At 35.5% G+C, this 19,505-nt stretch overlaps 1 protein-coding gene across 1 annotated transcript in view; it reads left to right on the top strand.

Annotated features, from left to right (window-relative positions):
* PRKAR2B (protein kinase cAMP-dependent type II regulatory subunit beta) overlaps positions 1-19,505 on the top strand; it is a 148,327-nt gene that overhangs the window by 77,795 nt on the left and 51,027 nt on the right. Inside the window, exon 3 of the mRNA XM_020984581.2 lies at positions 17,458-17,510. Coding sequence (XP_020840240.1) covers positions 17,458-17,510 — 53 coding nt within the window. The remainder of the gene's footprint in view (positions 1-17,457; positions 17,511-19,505) is intronic.

Below are 19,505 nucleotides of genomic sequence, written 5' to 3'. Positions count from 1 at the left end.
TCCCTTCATTCAGATACCTTGAGGATTGGTCTCTCAGTGACATCAAAATCATGTCCTCTCCTGCACTAACCTCTTGATATATACTTGATAAATGCTTGTTGATTAATTTGTCTGGTCCGTCTATTTTTCCCAGTTTTGTTTCTTTGGTGCCATTTCTATTTCTTCCATAAACACATCCAGGATTGTATTTTAGTATCCAACCGTGGGGTATTCATTGTCTTTAATGTTGAAAACAAAGTTTGATATTAAAAAGAATCAGTGCCAGTCTTTCTATTTTTTTCTTTTTGTTGTTCTTCTAGTTTCATTTTTTAATGCCCTCAGGGTTATTTTGCTTAGCTAGGTCTCTCACCAAGCTTTCTCATCTCTTTTTTAAATAGGTTAGGGTGGAGTTGTTTTAATTATATTCCATATACTTTTCACACTTTAATTATTCTAGTTTTGAATTAATTTTAATCTTTATTCTAAAAAGTTGGTGATCTGACAACTGGTACGCAGACAACTGATTTGGGAATGAATTCAGTAACAAATCATTTCCTGCCTTTTAAGTTATAAGCTGTTTCATTTTTGGAGGTTATTAGAAATTAATCTTGCACATCTTGAACCTTCAGATTCTTTTCTTGAAGAAAATGTTTAGATAGGCATGAGGCTTCTGGGAAATCTCCAAATCTTTGGCCTCTCACTCTTTATTCTTGATTCATAGTTTCCAATATATTTTCCCCTAAACTTACCTGTTTCCACTTTTGTATTGTTAACACTATTAAAGTATGTGTTGCTTTCCTTTGGAAGGTTTTATTGAATTCTTAATAGAATTACTTTACTCTTTGTCCTCTACAACAGATGTTGGAGCACAAGATGAAACTAATTTTCAAGGTGGTCTTTTAAAATGTGTGAAATGTATTTTATTATCATGATTATCTTTTTGAATATACCTATTCTGAGTGCTGGATACAAGATGAACACATGAGCTTTTCATTGCCTTTGGACCCTTGATAAAACCAACTATTCCAATTTCATCCTTTGCCTTTTCAAGGAGAACCTGTAAGCCATCCTTCTGTTTAGCATCATTTTCCTCTAATTTATTGTCATGTTTCACATGACTCCATTTGTTAGTAGTATATCCCCTTACTAGTCTTTTGACCAGGATCTTCATTTTAGTATAGTCACAGCTAAGTTGAGGTTTTCTAAACTTCCTAAAAACTGTGATGCCTAATACCTTCTACCCCATCTTCTTACACTGTTGCTGAAGGTGTGGGAGGGGCCACAAGACTGAAGAACATTTTGTATTTTTCTCTGTTACATGTGTTGCCATGGTTAAATAATTAAGTAAACAGTATTCTGTTGTAGATTAAATAGTAGTCAGAATATCCTGATGAACTCTCCAGGTTAAAACTGGGAAACTTTATAATCATGTCTCAATCTAAGCATTTGTGAAGTGCCTACTATGTGCTAGAGGCACTGAAAACAGAATGCTTAAAAATATAATGTTTTAAGTACAACAATTGTACATAGAAGGAGGGAACCCAGTGGTGTGATTCAATGTTCACTTCACATTCAATATTTATATTTGTCACATTGAATAAAATTCATGTTTAAAGTCCAACAGTTAAGTGAAAGGGTTTTTTTTTTTGAAGGACTAAAATTTTTTTCCAACACAGTTTGCAGTCTCCTTAAATTTTTTTTAAAATTTTATCTTATAATCTTCTCGGGGTTGGGGAAAGTATTAAAGAGTTCAAAGAGAGCCAGAGAGACAGAGAGAGCTTTTTAAAAAATATGTATTGTGAAGTGGAAGAGAATCTGTTCTACTGACATTTCCATATAATATTTTAGCTTGTGTCCTAGTAACCAATTTCTAAGCAAATCCTTAATATTGCTGAAGGGAAGGAAGAGTCATAATATTGATGTGAAAGGAGTTAGAGACATATAATAGTACTGAAGCATATATAATTTGGACATTAACAACATTCTTTGCTAGAGTTATGTGCCAGCTTTCCCCCTTTTAGAGTTAATATTAGTCATAATTAAAGAAGAATATTATGCCGTTGAAACTATTGATAATTTAAGCAAGAACTATTTTTTAAATGTTAATGCCATTTCATTATTTGAGTTTTTCCTATTATTATTGTATATTTGATAACTCTGCAATTTTCAAGTCATAAAAATGACAAAGTCAGTAAGTATTAACATCCAACATTTGCCCCAATGTAGTAGATAAATTTGTTTGTTTGTGGAGTTTTTTGCATGTTCCTTTCCCTGCATGAATGAGGAAGTTACAGGCAGCAAACTTCTAAAGTTCAAATGTCAGTGGGTTTTTCTTCAAAATGATTAAGTTTAGCTTATTGCTAGTAATCTTATGTAATTAATAAAGCTTTATATAATTTCATCTCTTTTTAAACTAAGTTATAAAACCTTTATAAAGAGATACAAATGGATTTAAATTTTAGGAAAAGCTAGATGTTCAAAATCATACTGTCATACTAAAGACAGTCTTTCTTTTATAATGAAATTTGGCAAGGTATTTTAGGGAGTCTCACCTTCTTTGTGCTGATTTTGTGATTTTACTAAGCTTTTGTGTTTATAGCTTGCGTTAGTATCAAGAATTTTAAATCACTTCTACCTCCAGGAAGCAATTCTAGGTTTTAAATTAGAGTGACTATAGTTCTTGATGATTTGGTCATTTAGCCTTCCTTTGTGGCCATCTCTTGGCCATTTGTTTTATGGCTTTGATCTAATTTCATCATCATCAACATAATCATCATCATCATCATCAGACTGGACATTTATGTAGTGCTCTAATGTTTGCGAAGTGTGTGTATACATTATCTGATTTGAGCCTTACAACAACCATGTGATGTAAGCACTATAGATGTTAGTGTCCTGTTTTAGTGATGTGACAGCTGAGGTTCAGGAAAGATGAGTAACCTGCCCATTATCATCCAGCGTGTGTCAGGGGCCTGAAGAGAATAAGTGTCTTCCCAACTCCTTGTTTAGTACTTTATTCACTATGACATATGACTGTCATTATCAATTTCATATTGATGTGTATCCTCCCTCTTTATCATTAAGGTAGACACATCTGAAATCTGGAATCATCAGAGTGATATGTTAGTAGTACTTTTCCATTTGGCAGGGTGTGGGGAGGAGTAAAAAAATAGGCATAGGTTACAGCAGAGGAACCTAGTTTAGGTAGAAATAACTTTCTGATCATAAAGGCTAGTAAATACTTTATTATTTTTATATTGAAACTATAGAATTTCCTACTCTAGTTTTTTTTAAGGAAAGGAGAATTAATCACATACTTGGGATGTTTTAGCAACCAACTTACTGAAGGCCCTACCTTTGATTCTACAAAGATAAATATCTAAGGAAAAAAGGGGGAGGGTAGAATGCCAGTCATTGGTGAACTAAGGCAGCCGCCAATGCTTTGTTGTCAACACTCAGCAAAGGAAAAACATACCAGGTGGATCAAAAGGCACTTTTATATCTCTTCACTGGTATAATACTGTGCATTCTAATCTCACATCTTTTCAATAAAAACTTATTGAAAGTAAGAGGGTAAGTCTTAAAGTTTTAGAAGATATATCCAAGATTGAACTGTTCATAAGAGAATTTACTAGTAAATCATTCTACAATTTCTGCAACATGGATAAAGGCAGTTGCCCTAGTGGATGAAGATCCAGCTTCTAAGTCAGGAAGACCTGGGTTCATGTCCTGCCTGGTATACATACTTGGCCCAAGTGACCTTGGGCAAGTCACTTCATCTCTTAGTGCCCTGGGCAACATTTCTAAGACTATAAACTATCAAATTATTTGCTACTCTACCAGCTGGTCAATTGCTTCACTTTGGTGGAAGGTCCCCTATACAAATAAAATCAAAAGTCTGCTACATAAAGGATACCTTTATGTGACTTTTTTCTGTCTCAGAAATGTAGACAGTAATAGGATTGAACATGCTGGCAGTTTTAATAATAGAGAGTATCTTGAGAAAAAAGTGAAGAAAAATGCCATTGAAACTTGAAATGGGCTTTAATTGAATATAACAGTACTGCTTTGAGTTTATGAAATACCATTATTCTATAGATCTTATTCAGCCTATGCTTTTAATATTCCAGTCTTCACCATATACTCCATTACCTTCACCCCTTGCCTTTGTACAGAAAAGGAGAAAGAGGTGTAAATCTCAATTGTATAGCAGCATTCAGTTACATGGAACCAAAACTAAGGAAGAAAAGAGTCTGTTTTACTAGTTCTTTATTCGTAAGTGGAGTAACTTCTGTCTTGTTTCAGCTAAGGGCTTCCATTAAATACTAGAAATCCAACCACTAGCTACTGCATACTTCTCCCCTGATTTTCTTCTTTCCCACACATAATAATAACAGATATTGTCTCATTAAACTATACAATAATTTACTGTAGCTAAAATAGATAATTTTTCTCATTAATGTGGGTGATATTTCATTTTCATTTTGCTCTAAATTTAATCTAACTTATATAATAAAAGCTGCTGTCAGATACACCTGTGCTTTTGTAACAAGCTCTGTTTTAAAGCTGATTATTATTTAAATGAATAAGCTAAAAATGTTAATCATTAAAACCATTGGAAAACTAAGGGTCTGTTCTAATATATAAAAAGCAGAGTTTCTGTGTTGAGGTTAATACAGCTAATTACACAGTATGACATAGAACTCATATCTGGGACTAATCCTTCAATGTTGTGTTAGCTGTTCAATCATTCAGTTGTGCCTGACTCTTTGTTTCCCCATAGACCATAGCACTCCAGGCCCTTCTATCCTCCACTAACTTTTGAAATCTGTCCAAGCTGATGTTCATTATTTCCATGACACTATCTATCTATCTCATCCTCTGCCATCCCCTTTTGCCTTTAATCTTTTCCAATGACTGTCATCTTCTCATTATGTGGGCATAGTATTTAAGCTTCACCTTCAGTATTTGAACTTCCAATGAATAGTCTGAGTTAATTTCTTTAAATATTGACAGATTTGATCTCCTCACTGTCTAAGGGACTCTCAAAAGTCTTCTCTAGCACCACAATTTGAAAACATTGATTCTGTAGTGCTCAATTTTCCTTATGATCCAACTCTCAAAGCCATACATTGCTATTGGAAGGTGATGATCGCTGCTTTTTAGTAGACTGTCCAAATTTGCCATGGCTTTCCTTCCAAGGAACAAGTGTCTTTTAATTTCGCGGCTGCAGTTACTATCTACAGTGATTTTTGGACCCAAGAATATAAAATCTGACACTGCTTCCATTCCTTCTCCCTCTATTTGCCAGGGAGTGATCGGGCCAACTTCTTAGCTCTTTTTTTTTTTATGTTAAGCTTCAAGCCAGCTTTTACACTCTCCTCTTTCACCCTAGCAAGAGGCTTCTTAATTCCTCTTCACTTTCTGCCATCAGAGTGATATCATCTACAATATCTGAGATTGTTGCTATTTCTGTCGACAATCTTAATTCTGACTTTTGATTCATCTAGCCTGGCATTTCTCATGATGTACTCTGCATATATAAGTGAAATAAATAAGGTGACAGTATGCAGCCTTGTCATATTCCTTTTCCAATGCCTCAATACAAAAACGTTGATGTAAGCATCATGCATTTATATAAAGCAGAATAGTCTTGAATGTATGTATAAATGTGGTAATAATGTGATGTACAGTACTTATGACAAATAGTGCTGGGGCCATTCTACTCACTGCTCATCAGAGGATTCCATCTTTCTGGTGCTGCATTTACAACAATGTGGGGCCAGGCTACAGAGAAGGCAGGGTCAGGAAACCCCTTCCATTCCCATCCTCACAGTCTGTAATAACTGCCTCACCTGAGCCCCAAACAAAATACATTTCTGAAATAAAATCCTGCCTGACTCATAAATTCTTAATCCATGACAGAAGACAAGTATATTACTGAAATAGCTTGTTTGTTTTCATAACACTTTGTAGACATGTTTAACATGCTGCGTGGCATGTAGCAAGTGTTTAATAAATGGTTATTGACTGACTGAGGTCAGTCAGTGAAATAGTTTAGGTAATTAACATACAGAAGCCATTGAACACAGAAGCACAGTATTTGATAAAAATCCCAAACCCAGCACTGGCGTAAGGCATACTCTTCTCTAGAAACTGTTGAGAAAACTGAAAAGCAGTTGGCAAAAATTAGGTTTAACAGACCAGTGTCTCATACCATGTATGGAGATAATCTCCAAATGGATATAAGACTTAGAGATAAAAGGTACATCATAAAAAAATTAGAGGAACAAGGAAGAAATTTCCTTTTACATCTTTATATAGGAGAAGGGTTCAGAACTCAACAAGGAACAGAAAAGATCACAGAAGAAAAAATGAATAATTTTGATTATACAGAATTTAAACTTTTTGTGTGAACAAAACAAACATAGTTGAATTTAGAAGAGTAACAGTTAACTGGGAAAAAAATCTTTGTGACAGGTTTCTCTGAGTCAGATTCCTAAGCTTGAAAGTAATTCTCTAATTGATAAACAGAGAATATGAACAAACTTTTGGAGGGAAGAAATCCACACGTTCAGCAAATGAATTGGGAAAGTGCTCCTAATCCTTAATAACATAAATGCAAATTAAAACAACCTTGAGGTTCTACCTCAGGCCCATTAAATTGGCAAGTTGACAAAAGGAAAATGACCCATGTTTGAGGGGCTATAGGAAAAACAAAAACACCAGTGCTTTGTTGTTGGTTATGGGAATTGGTCCAGCTAATCTGGAAAGCAATGAAGAACTATTCCCCCCAAAAAATCACTAAACCGTGTAGTATACCCTTTGAACTAGCACCACTATGAGGCCTGTACTCCAGAGACATCAAGGAAAGAGGAAAAGACACACACACACAAAAATATTTATAGCAGCTCTCGTTGTAGTAGCAAAGAACTAGAAATAAGTGCCTATCATTTGGGGAATGGCTGAATAAATTATGGTTTATGAATATAATACAATATTATGTGCCACAAGAAATTATGAAAAAGGTTTTTCGAGAAACCTGGAGAGACATATAAACTGATGCAGAATGGAGTGAGCAGTTCCAGGAGAATAAGTTATACAATGGCAACAGCTTGTAAAGATTTAAGAACATAAGAATTCTGATCGATGCAATGACCAACCTCAGTTCCACAGCTCTGATGATAAAGTACCATCTACCTTTTTGAGGAGAAAAAACGTGAAAGACTTGAGATGCTTCAGAGTGCAACATTCATTTTTGGATATGGTCAGTGTGGGAATTTCTTTTGTTTCACTGTGCATATCTATTATAAGAGTTTTGTCTTTCTTTTTTCAAAGAGGAGAGGAGAGATGAGGAGAGTGGAATTAGGGATAGGATCTCCAGCCCACCATGAGAAAAGACCTGAATTGAAGCCAGAAGGGATTACAGACAAGCAAGGCCACTTTAAAAGTTTCATTTTTAATTTATTTTATATTTTAAAAGAAAAGCAAACTCTTCATGATAGAGATTCATCATATATCTGTTGGTTTTCATATTTAAATACATTCCTTGATTTTTTTTTTTTTAATTTTAAATTTATTTTCAATTTTTTTTGTTTGTTTTTGAAGGTTTGTTTTTTGGGTTTTTTTTTGGGTTAGGCAGTAGGGTTAAGTGACTTGCCCAGGGTCACACAGCTAGTAAGTGTTATGTGTCTGAGGCCGGATTTAAACTCAGGTCCTGAATCCAGGGCCAGTGCTCTATCCACTGCGCCACCTCGCTGCCCCCACTCCTTGATTTCTATCACATACAATCTTCCTTTGCCCTTTGTATATGGAAATGTTCCTTTTATTTGGTGTTTAAATTCAGGATAAAAAGAAAATAAAATGGAAAAACAATTTGCAAGACTTACATACCAAGACACATTGGAATTATATGAACACAACAACAAAACACTCTTTATAAAAATAAAGGAAGACAAATAATTGGAGAGGTATTAATTGCTCATAGCTCAGCTGTAAAATGACAAGTTACATAAATGAATTTGTTGATTAATTTCTATACCATTCAAACTTATGGAATCAGATAAAATTATGACAATTCATTTGTAGGAACAAAAAGTCAATAATACTAAGGGAAATTATAGGGGAAAGTGGGAGGGAAAGATTAGATTCAGCAGTACCAGATCTCAAACTATATTACAAAGCATTAATCATGAAAATTATTTTGGTGCTGGTTAAAAATAGAAAAATCAATCAATGGAGTAGATTGGGTCTATAGGATCCAGAAGTAATTGAACATAGTAGAACAGTTTTCAGTGAACCCAAGAACTCATTATTCAACACAGACTCATAGGAAAAATAGAAAGTCTGGGAGAAATTAGGCTTAAATCAACAAATTGATATGTGATCTCCTAGACCAAAAGGTCATATAAACAAATTTGAGAAGTGAAAGGAGATGCCTTTCGTAACTATGGACAGGGAAGGAATCTTTGAACAAATCAAGGATAAAGATCCCAAGAAATAAAATGATGGAGACATCCCAAGACCCTGAACCCAAGAGCCTTCAGAATAGCAATGCTTCTGGTAAGTGTCCACAGCCACCATCCTGGAAAGTAATCTATGTGCACATGCAACATGGCAACTGCGTTTACAGATGCTACAACTGTATCTATTAAAAACCTCAAAATAACATTCTTGTCATCAAAATCCTTGTCAAATGGCTAAGCATCAGATATGATATTATTTTATCAGTGAAATTGACATTAAAGAAAAGACGTTACTATCTGCTTGGCCACTGAACTCTAAAGACCATGGGACCTTTCCACCTATGCCTGAAACCTTCCATATGTGTTGTCTCCCCCATTAGAATGTGAGCACCTTGAAAACAGGACTGTCTTACTTTTCTGTTTGTAGTCCTGGCACTTGGCATAGTACTTTGGAGATGACAAAAACTGAAAATTCTTTATTCATTCATTCATAAAACAAAAAATTATGGTTACATAAAATTAAAAAGGTTTTATATAGAAGCAAAGCAGATAAAGGGGAAAAGTTAACTGGAAAGCAATTTTTTCAGGAAATTTCTCTGATAAATATTTACGATCTAAGATTGGTAGGTATATCAAAACATATAGATAGATAAGACATTGGTACAGATGTATAAAAACAAGGGCCCTCCCCAAAAGATAAGTGGTCAAGGGATCTGAAGAGGCAGTGCTCCAGGGAAGATACCAATGTATCAACAACCACATTAAAGGCCAAATTGAGGAGAAAGAACAGGTTAAAGAGGAGTGAGGTAGTAAAAGAGGTTGGGGGTGGGAGGAACAAGATTAGAGATGTAATTTCAGAGTTTTAAGATCATAGAGGTAGAATAACTTGGGGTAATGCTGAGTTCTGAGCTGTGGGCAGTGAGGTAGAGTGGAAATGGAGGTCATGATAGTTAAGGAGGTTGAACTGAGGAACCGGAGTGTTCAAAGAGACATCAAAGTGACATTAAAGTCACCAAGGATAAGGGTAAGGGATAAAATGATAAAACTATAAGCCAGGTATTAAATTTGTTGAGAAGGGAGGGAGAGGAGGCAGCTAAGTGGTGCAGTGAAAGGAGCACCAGTCTTGGAGTCAGAAGAACCTGAGTTTAAATCTTGCCTCAAATACTTACTAGCTGTGTGACCCTAGACAAGTCATTTAACCCCAGTTGCCTCAAAAAAGGAGAAGGAGGGAGAGTTGGAGATGATAGGAACAAGGATATGGGCAGGGTGAGATACACAAATGAGAGGGCAGGAGAGACAGAGACATACTGGAAGTGATAGTATGGTACAGAATATGCCAATCCTTCTTCCTGTCCCAGTGTGTTAGAGGAGCATGAGCCTCTTAACACTGAAAGGAAGAGATAACATATATTAAGGAGAAAACTTGAATGTTAGACGATAGAAAGAGTATGACAAGAAGAGATCTAGAATGAAGTAGACTTTGGGAACAATAGAGTAGTATTCCAGAAGATAAAGCGATTTTTGGCAATCATGTGGATCTGTTAATTTCCTAATGCCTCCTTGGCTTTGTGCAGACTAAATTGGACAAGGCTGGGTGGTGCAGAAGATTGGAATTTGCTAGCCACAGATTGGGGAAAATACCAAGTATGGAAAAGTTTATGCAGTAAATTGGCCTCCAAATTCTATTTAGAATTTTGAATTAAAAATATCTGCATCAGTGGTCTTCCAAATGGTGATCTCCTCAGTTGATTAGAATAGGGGAGGAGGGGATTTTGGATAATAGTGTCTGGGAGGGTAATGTTTAAGTAAAGAAAGTCTTGCATTTCCACAGTCCCTATGTCCAGATAGAAATCCCTTCGGTGGACTTGAATGGGGAGATTTGGTGGGTTGATGGCAATAGCAGTCAGGGAATTTGTCAAAGGAGTTTAAAAGTTAAAGACTATTCCACCTTCATTCTTACTCCTCCCTCCCCCTTGAAAAAAAAAGAGTCCATCTTATTTCTATTGCTACTACAAATGAATTGAAAGCCATAACCACATTTAGCATGTTCCTGAAGACCTAATATAGCAAAAGAATCAGAGCTTAGAGCTAAATATCATCTTCAGAAAAGTAGTCCCTTCACAACTAATTGTCCTCTGTTCCCAACTTTTAAACCATACTTCAACAGGCTAAATTAGGTGCACATAGTGTTGGAGACTGTGGGCTAGAGATGACTTTATTTAAAGTGTCAGATCAGATAATGAGATATGTGGCAAGAAAGCATGTAGCAAAGAGTTGTATTTGTAATGTTATAAATAAGAATGATTAGCATGTAAAATTATTATACTCTGAGGAAACATGAATCTGTCCTTGAACTCAAGCATTTTGTGTAAGGGGGTGGGGAAATAAATATTTATTGGTGTGTTTTTTTTCTTTTAAAAGACTTTTTCACAATTTTCACTTCCTTCATGAAACATTACCCAAAGACTTCGACTGGATCAGAATAATTAAAATTTAGATTAAAAGATAACATGTAAAAGTACATAGCAATCTTAAAAATAAATCTAAAAGTATTTCCAAACAGATTTCAGTTACACTTAACTTGGTTGCAGTCAATGCAAAGTGAAATAGTGATTATGCAGCCCTGTAGACCTGTTAATTGCTAAATGTCCACTTGACTTTGAGCAGGCTCGTCAGCTAATAAATGGAAATAGGTGAAGACCTGTATATCTAATAAGAATCTCACCTGCCATTATCTTACTTAAATTGTAATCTAGTACAGCACAAATATACGTTAAGCAAATTAGTTTAGGAGAGTGAAGGGCACATTGCTGGTGTTTAACAAGTGTTACTGTTTTCTGTTTGCGTTCTCAGTATAATCTGATAAAGATTATTATCATTACAGCTAACATTTATTTAGTGCTTTAAGGTTTGCAAAGCACTCTCCAGATTATCTCATTTGTCCTCACAACAACCTGATGAGATAGATACTCTTCTTATTCTCATTTTATAGAAATCCTCAAGTTATTTTACAGAGTTTTGCCCTAAGATTCAAGTTTAAGATCAGGTTGCAGAGCTAATTTGCATTGGTAAAGGAAGTTCTTCCCTCTGAGCTCTCAATACCAATGAAATCAGGGCCAAAAAAAAAAATTTGTGAAAATTTGTTTATTTTCAGAAAACATTAGATTGTCAAACTTATTTTACTTTTTTCTAATAATTCCTGCAGGTTGCTATTTGAATTGTATTATGTTATTTTTTCTGTGACTTTGTAGCATTTAAACTTCCATATGTCTATGTTTTCTTTAGAAATAGCATCAAAACAATTTATTTTTTATTAACTTACTTGTTCTTAAAAAAATGAAATATACTTATGAAATTTGGAATTTTAGTTTAATGGAGGAAAGGAATATAAAAATTGTTGTTTGCACACAGAAATCTTTTGCCTTATTAAGTTTTGTTGATATTTTATTTCAGCAAATTATACTTTAAGATTTTTATAACTAAGCTTGCTGAAAATCTGAGACTTTAAACATTTGTTAACTATAAACTGAAATTAAATTAGCCCAATTTTAATAATATTTTTATTGCTCTGGTTCAGTAATTTTAAGAAAAGAAATGTAGGTTTACTATTCAGTAAAGAATTTTGAGATTTGATTATGGGTTCGACACGGTACTATGATGTATTCTGGTTTAAGTCACATTCACAAGTGTTTATTAAGTACCAGTGATGTGCCAGGCACTCTGCTAAGTGCTGGGAGATACAAAGAAAGGCAAACCAACAAATAATCCCTGCTCTCAAGGAACGTAACTGTCTCTATTTTAAAATATTCACTATGGTTTTTAATGGGCAGTAATGATATTGGGAACATGCAAAAACGTTGGCATCCAAATATATTTGCTTATAAAAGCATCATACTGCATAGGCATAGACTGCATATGCATTACAACATGCATAGGCTTGTCTGTTGTTGTTTGTCTTTCATTCTCTAAGAGGGCCATGACATCAGGGAGGTGGTGCCATGACATGCAAGTAAATTGGATTTAAGTGAAGAAGGGCTGTGCAAAGTCACCAGCCTCACTCTCTCCTCTGGAGCCATCTGGGTCCAATGGCCAGATATGGCTCTGGACAACTGGAGATGGCCCAAGATATAATGGGGGACCTTGGATGTTCAAGCTAAGGTCTTTAACAGGTCTCAGTAGGCTGGGTAAGAAATGAGACATGCATAGATTGCCACCCTTGTAGACAGGTATTTAACTAATCAGTCAGTGTTATTAGATGTTAGCATCAGAAAGACTTGGCATTCTTTTGGACTTTTCACTAATCAAAAATGCTACTATCCCTTAGGAAGATCCATATAGAATCACAGAATTTCAGAGCTGGAAAAGACCTAGGAGACTAACCGTAAACGAATTAAAAAAAAAATCCTCTATAACTTTGACAAGTGGTCACCTAACTTTCACTTAAAGACCTCTAATGAAGGGAAACTACCTGCTCTGGCTCCCCATTCCATTTCTAATATAATTCAAATCGTAAGAAAAGTTGTCCTTACCTTGAGGTGAAATCTGCCTCTCTGCCATTTCCCCTAGAGCTGCCCTCTGGGCCAAGAAGAAAGTCTGTTCCCTTGCCCATATGACAGACCTTCATAAGTTTGAAGACAGCTTCCTGCATGACTTCTGTCTTCTACTCTTCATTCTAAATCTCCCCAGTTCCTCCAATTTCCAGCTGCATGATCTTTGTTATCTGTGTCACCTTTCTCTAGATATTCCAATATCCTTCCTAAAGTCTGGTATCCAAAACTGACCACAGTCCTCTAAATGTAATCTGAACAGGAGAAGCATACAAGGGACTATGATTTCCCCTATTCTGGAAACTGCTTTATTTTTTTTATTCTACCCTAGATCATGCTATTGTCTCCTATTGAGCAACTCACTAAAATTACCAGATCTTTTTTCCTTTCAGAGAAATTGCTCTGTATGTCTCCCTAATCTCATACTAGTAAAGTTAATTTAACTCAGTTATGAGGCTTTATACTTGCCCCTATGTTCTAGTCTTTTGAGATCTTTTTTAGATCTCCCTATTCTGTCATAGAGGTCATTAGCTGTCTTTCCCAACTTTGTGGATTTTAGAAAGGATACTGGAGTTTTTAGGAAGGCTACAAGATTTTAGGAAAGATGTCTAGAGAAGGATGACCAGGATAGTAAAGATTAGCATTAGCTATCTCTTCTAGCTTTGTGGAAAGGCAGTTACAGATTTGATATCCAGTCTCCAACATAAGGCCAAGATGAACCTGTGAAGATCTCCCCTAGAGACCTTGTTTAATGTTGACATGGATGTATTAATGGCTACTTTATAGGTCAATCAGGCTTTCAGCCAGCTCTGAATCTACTTTAACACTTCTGTTACTTAGCATATATATCACTATTTTGTCCACAAGGACAGCATGAGAGATACTGTCAAATTCTTTCCTAAAATCTAGGTAAACAGTATATACAACTTTCTCTTCATCTATCAACCTAGATAAAAAAACAAAATTAATTTGGTATGACTTATTCTTGATGAAACCATATTGGTTGTTACTCCTCACCATTTCCTTTTTTCTATGTTGATATTGTGAGTATAGATAAAAAGGACTCCCCCCACAACTTCTCTACAACAATGCTTAGGGCTCAGAGAACCATAAGTGCTTGAACTATATTTTTCAGAAGGCTATACAGAACCACAAGGGGGTGGAGTGCTTTGTCCTCTCCCTCTTTACAAAGGGCTGCCCTTAACTCTGGACCCATACACGTAAACCAAGTTTAGTCCTTAAGTATCACAACTTCTAATGAAAAGAGTTAGGTTATTTTTAACATTCTTCAGCCATTTAAACCTCTACCAGTGTGCCCTGGAATCAGTTACTTAAAGCTTAGCTTTAATCCATATCTAGGTTTCCCCCAAAGGAAGAAATAGAAAGGTACTCGATGTAAGGTACAGAATCAGTTATAGGACAGTTGTTTATTTCCTCTGCACGAATGGAATGCTTGACAAACACAAGACTCACAAGTGTGTATTGAGAGGAAACTTAAGAAGCAGCAGTTAATAGCATAGTTATTATTATAATCTTCCAGGAATTTAATACTTAAAATAGCAAGACATAATACAGTTTGGAAAACTGCTGAATAGGCATTTTACAATTTACCTCAGTTCTTCACTGTTCAATAATTTCATGCAAGTCCATGCCTTCTGGTGAGCTGTGTTGATCTCTTCCCTCTGTTGATGGTCATCTTCTCTGATATAGGAACTCCTCCTGTCCAATCAACTCTTAGTAAGGAACTCCTTCCAAACTCCTAAACTTCCAAGGTTGCTCTTAAGGCTGGACATATTCATCTTGGGATTGATGTTGGGTCACTTATGCTAAGGGAAGGAAACACAAAGCAGAAAAAAGGTAGTTTGGGGCCCAGGCTCGGAGTCTCTTTTTCCCAAGTATGTGCTTTAGCAGCAGTGTGCTCACAGTTCACCATTTCTTCCAGGATTGGGGGAGGGCACCATATTCCACCCCCTTATGGGAACCCGAGAGAGAGAGAGAGAGAGAGAGAGAGAGAGAAGAGAGAGAGAGAGAGAGAGACAGAGAGAGAGACAGAGAGAGACAGAGAGAGACAGAGAGAGAGAGAGCTACTTGCTACATAACAAATGAGCTAGCCAGAAGTTGTTTTCCTTTTCAAATTAATGTAGCCCCCTAATTTGCTACTGTTATGACACTAAGAGATCATTAAGAATTTTTTTCATCATTTCAAAGGACCTAAGTCCCTTAGTGCTGAACCAGCACACATGGTCAACCAGAAATAGACAGGGTAGCCACATATCCACAGCTCCTTGATATTCTTACCATGTTTACGGTGTAATATTTTGGGCAATCAGTTCTGCAAATCCCAGATTGAGTTACCACCAGTGTAATAATCTCTATTTACCAACCATGCAATTTAAAAATCTAGTGACTGGAGCATTTAAGTCATAAAATAACAAGATAGAAATAATTATGTAAGAGAGCTATTCTTATTCCCTAATTCTCAAAAGAGTTCAATCCCCCTTCAGGCTTGAAGTTTGCTATAATCTAATTCTAACTTCTCTCCCTTCACTCCACTCTCTCCATCAGTATTTCAGAAGGAACATAGCTAGTTCATACTGTCCAATGCTTAAAAACAACAAAAAAAAAAATTTAGGATTTGATGCTATCTACACCATGTAGCTCTGTGAAAGTTTCATCCTCAGGAGGAGTTCCTAACTTGAAATTTCATCATCATCATGGAGATTGATTCAGCTCTGATACTTAACACCTTCTCTGCACACTTAGTTATCTCTCCCCTCTGATTGGAGGGCTGGAGGACTGAGAAATAAACTCCTCCCATAGTCTTCCTTTATAGAAAGCCTGGAACTTTCCATCTAATTTTATTTTCTATCACCTGTTTCCATCATTTTCCATTTCCATTCATTTTCCATCTGCTTGGTTTCAACTCCAGGAAGCATTGTACTGCCTCACTGGGTCACCGCTGGTGGTCCCCTCCTCCCCTTTTTAAAATTTTCTTTTGTATATTGTCTTCTCCCATTAGATTGTAAGCTTCCCGAGGATAGGAACTATCTTTTTCCTATCTGTACCCCTTCGTTCTCCCCATTTTAGCACAGTGATTGACACACAGTAGGCATTTAATAAATGTTTGACTATTGACTATAGGGGAGAGTGGGGAGTGCTAAAGTTACTCGCTCTGGGAGCATCAGAATTCTACTAGGACTTTCCCATGAGGGATGCCATGGCTAAACCATCCTCCCCAGAGCCCCCATCTGCACGCACACACACACACACACACACATACACCCCTCTGACAATCTCACTGTTTAAGCTTTTGGACTTTCAGAAGAATCTTCAGTAATCAGTCCTTGTCTGATTCTCTTCCACGCTGCATCCAGACACATCTTTTGGGACATGTAGTTAAGAGAATTTCTCCCAATGAGAAATGTTGCTTGCTCTCAGAGAGTGATGCTTTCTGGGCCACAACAGTCATGAGAAATGAAATACAGATATTTCTCCTCAGCTGTACCTAATACATTCATATTCTAATCTTAAACTGTGGGTGGCGACCACCCTTATGGGGTTGTGACCCACAGTTTAAGAAGCTGCTGAAGGGACCATGAGTGGAAAAAGGTTAAGAAGCCCAGTTCTGGAATTTTACCAGGAACTTTCTGGCTTATATTTAGCAAGCTTTGTGGTCTTTTCTTTTTTGACAAGTCAGAGTGATATTTGCCCTTCTTTAGTCCCATAGCACCTCTCCCATTTTCCACAATTCGGTAAACATCTTTTAAGTTGCTATCATGGGCAAGACACAAGCTGGTCCGGAGTCAGGAAGACCTGAGTTCAAATCTGATATCAGACACTTACTGGCTATGTGACCCTGGGCAAGTCATTTAACCCTATTTGCCTCAGTTTCCTCATCTGTAAAATGAGCTGGAGAACTAAATGCCAGGCCACTCCAGCATCATTGCCAAGAAAACCCCAAATGGGGTCATAAAGAATCAGACGTGGCTAAAATGACTGAACGACAACAACCTTATTATGAAAATCTGAACTTGGGATACTGAGAAACCACTGATGTATGATCATTTCCCCTGCCCTTCAAAAGATTCTTGGATCCATGAAAAATCTACAAAAAGCTACAATTGCCACATGTCACTCCTTAATATGGAATATGTATAACTGATATTTACAAACTCAAAATGCTGATCAGTAGTGTGATCAATAGCAGTGATGGCTTTTTCAAGCATACTTCTTAAATGAATTTAAGTCATCAGAGAAAAAAATGATTTGCAAAGATTCTGGCTTAATGTGCAATTTTTCTTGTTACATTGATTAGTAATGCAACTTTGAAAATAATTCATTACTCTCACCATGGAGAATATTTTGGTTTTAAGAGTATAGTACTTTACTCTGACTTGATTTATTAAAGAATTGTTCTTTTTTAATAGTGTTTATTTATTGCACTTTCGGCTTTTTTCTGTTTGTAGTATGTGCAGAAGCTTACAATCCAGATGAAGAAGAAGATGATGCAGAATCCAGGGTATGTAATTTACTTAAACCTTTATAAAATATGACAACAATAATAACAGCTCAAGTAAACAACAGGTAGAAGAGAATGCATATTGGGGCAGTTCTGACTCTTTTTTCCCCGGCAACTTTCTTTCCTAATCTGGTAATTTTACTAAAATGTATTTCCTTTCCTAATATCCCGCTGAAGTATTGAAGTTCCAGGAAAGCTTTGGAAGACTGGGAGGTGCTGAAGTTATTCAGCTCTGGAAACATCAAAATGATACGTATATTCCCACACATATATGTGTGTGTGTGTATATACTTAAAAATGTATATTACGTATAAAATTCTGTATAAAATTCACTGAGTACACAATTGACTCTTGTTTTGTTTTAGGATTCACTGTAGAACAAGAACCCATGAAAAATTGATTTTTTTTTAGCTCTTATTTTCAGCAGTTGTTACTTGTAATCTTCTGATCTAAAGGAGCATTTCCAAACTAAGAAAATATTTAGGAAAAAGCCCTCTGCTTTAATTAATATACTTATAAAAGTACAATACACAATGTAAACAAAAATTACCAAAATATACAAATAAATAGGTGAATACATAAATAAATAAAAAATTAATAACTATATAAACAAATAAATACACAAATAAATGAGTGAATAAATAAGACTTTTTGTTGTTGGTAGCATACTAGTTTTTCTTATGAGAAAAACTTATATAAACTTATGAGTTTGCATTAACTAAGAAGAGATTTTTTAGAAGTCATTACATTTTTCAAAGAATGAGCTTTCTGCAATGATGTGAAGCAATCTTTTTTTGTTTTGCCAAGATGTATTTCTGTTCTCATTTTTTTCATTAAAATTAAAAGCAAAAAAGGTTTCTAGAAAACAGAAGAAATATCTGTTCTTTTTGTGTAAAACTGAAAGGATGCCTCTATTTGAACACTTTCATTTCTTACAAGATACGTTGCATAGTTTTAAAAATCATGAATAATATTGAGTGGTTGGGAAGGATAGGAATAATTTGTGTGTTATAACCCTAAGCAGTTAAAGAATTTATACATTGGCCTCTTAGCAGCCATCAGATTCTGGGAATATATCTGAAACATTGCTGATGGAGGGAGAAATGATATATGAAAGCACTTCAGGGGTGACCCTCCTAGACTTGTGACACCTCATTCAGGTTAACAAGTTATTACATCTTTTACTTCTATAGCCTTGAATTGTTCAGAGGCACCAAAAAAATCCCAGTTTTCCATTTATACATTTTTAAACCCCACTCAGCATTGGATGTATGGAGTGGAAAGTCTGAAAGACAGTTTTTAAAAAGTACTCCTTTTCATCATACAAACTGTGTTCCATGAACTCCAATTGACTGATAATAGTGTGTTCTCAGAGAACCTAATAGAGCTGTTTTAGTTGATAGATGGTTTATTTTTATAACATAATAATTATATGCAAGTGATGGTGATAGAGTGCTTCATCTTATTATGTAGATCAAGCATTCTTCTTATGATCTAGCCAAAATGAATTACATTTGTTCAGAAAATTGTTTTTTTCATAGATAGAATACAAATACATTTCAGCCGAAAAACTAGTAAATCTTACAGATTCCAAACTAGTAGCATCTGATGTAATGATTTTTTTTGTACTGTTAGAAAGTATTGCATGAAGAAAAAGCAATGTGTCCATTTTGATAGAATAAAATACTTTATTTTAGCATTCTTCCTAAATATAACATTACTTAAATTATATTTCTTCATTTCATTACATCTTTGGAACGCTCGTCTAAACAGTAGCTTCCTCTCAGAGATATCAGGGTTTTTACTTTATTTTTTAAACCCAAAGTATTTCTGATCCATTCTGACATGACATTTGTATTCAAAAGTGTAGTCCCTCTAATAATGAAGTTTTTTAAAGGCTACGAGAAAAACGTACCTAATTCATAACAATGTAGTGTGGAAGAGCTGATAAAATTAGGAATGGGGCCTTCCGGACAGGTAGAAAAAGGATATCAT

Source organism: Phascolarctos cinereus, unplaced genomic scaffold (genome assembly GCF_003287225.1).
Source record: "Phascolarctos cinereus isolate Bilbo 61053 unplaced genomic scaffold, phaCin_HiC Scaffold_1;HRSCAF=81, whole genome shotgun sequence".
NCBI classification, from domain to species: Eukaryota; Metazoa; Chordata; class Mammalia; order Diprotodontia; family Phascolarctidae; genus Phascolarctos; species Phascolarctos cinereus.
The sequence above is the reverse complement of the archived record's forward strand: the minus strand, read 5'-3'. Positions and strand labels throughout refer to the sequence as shown.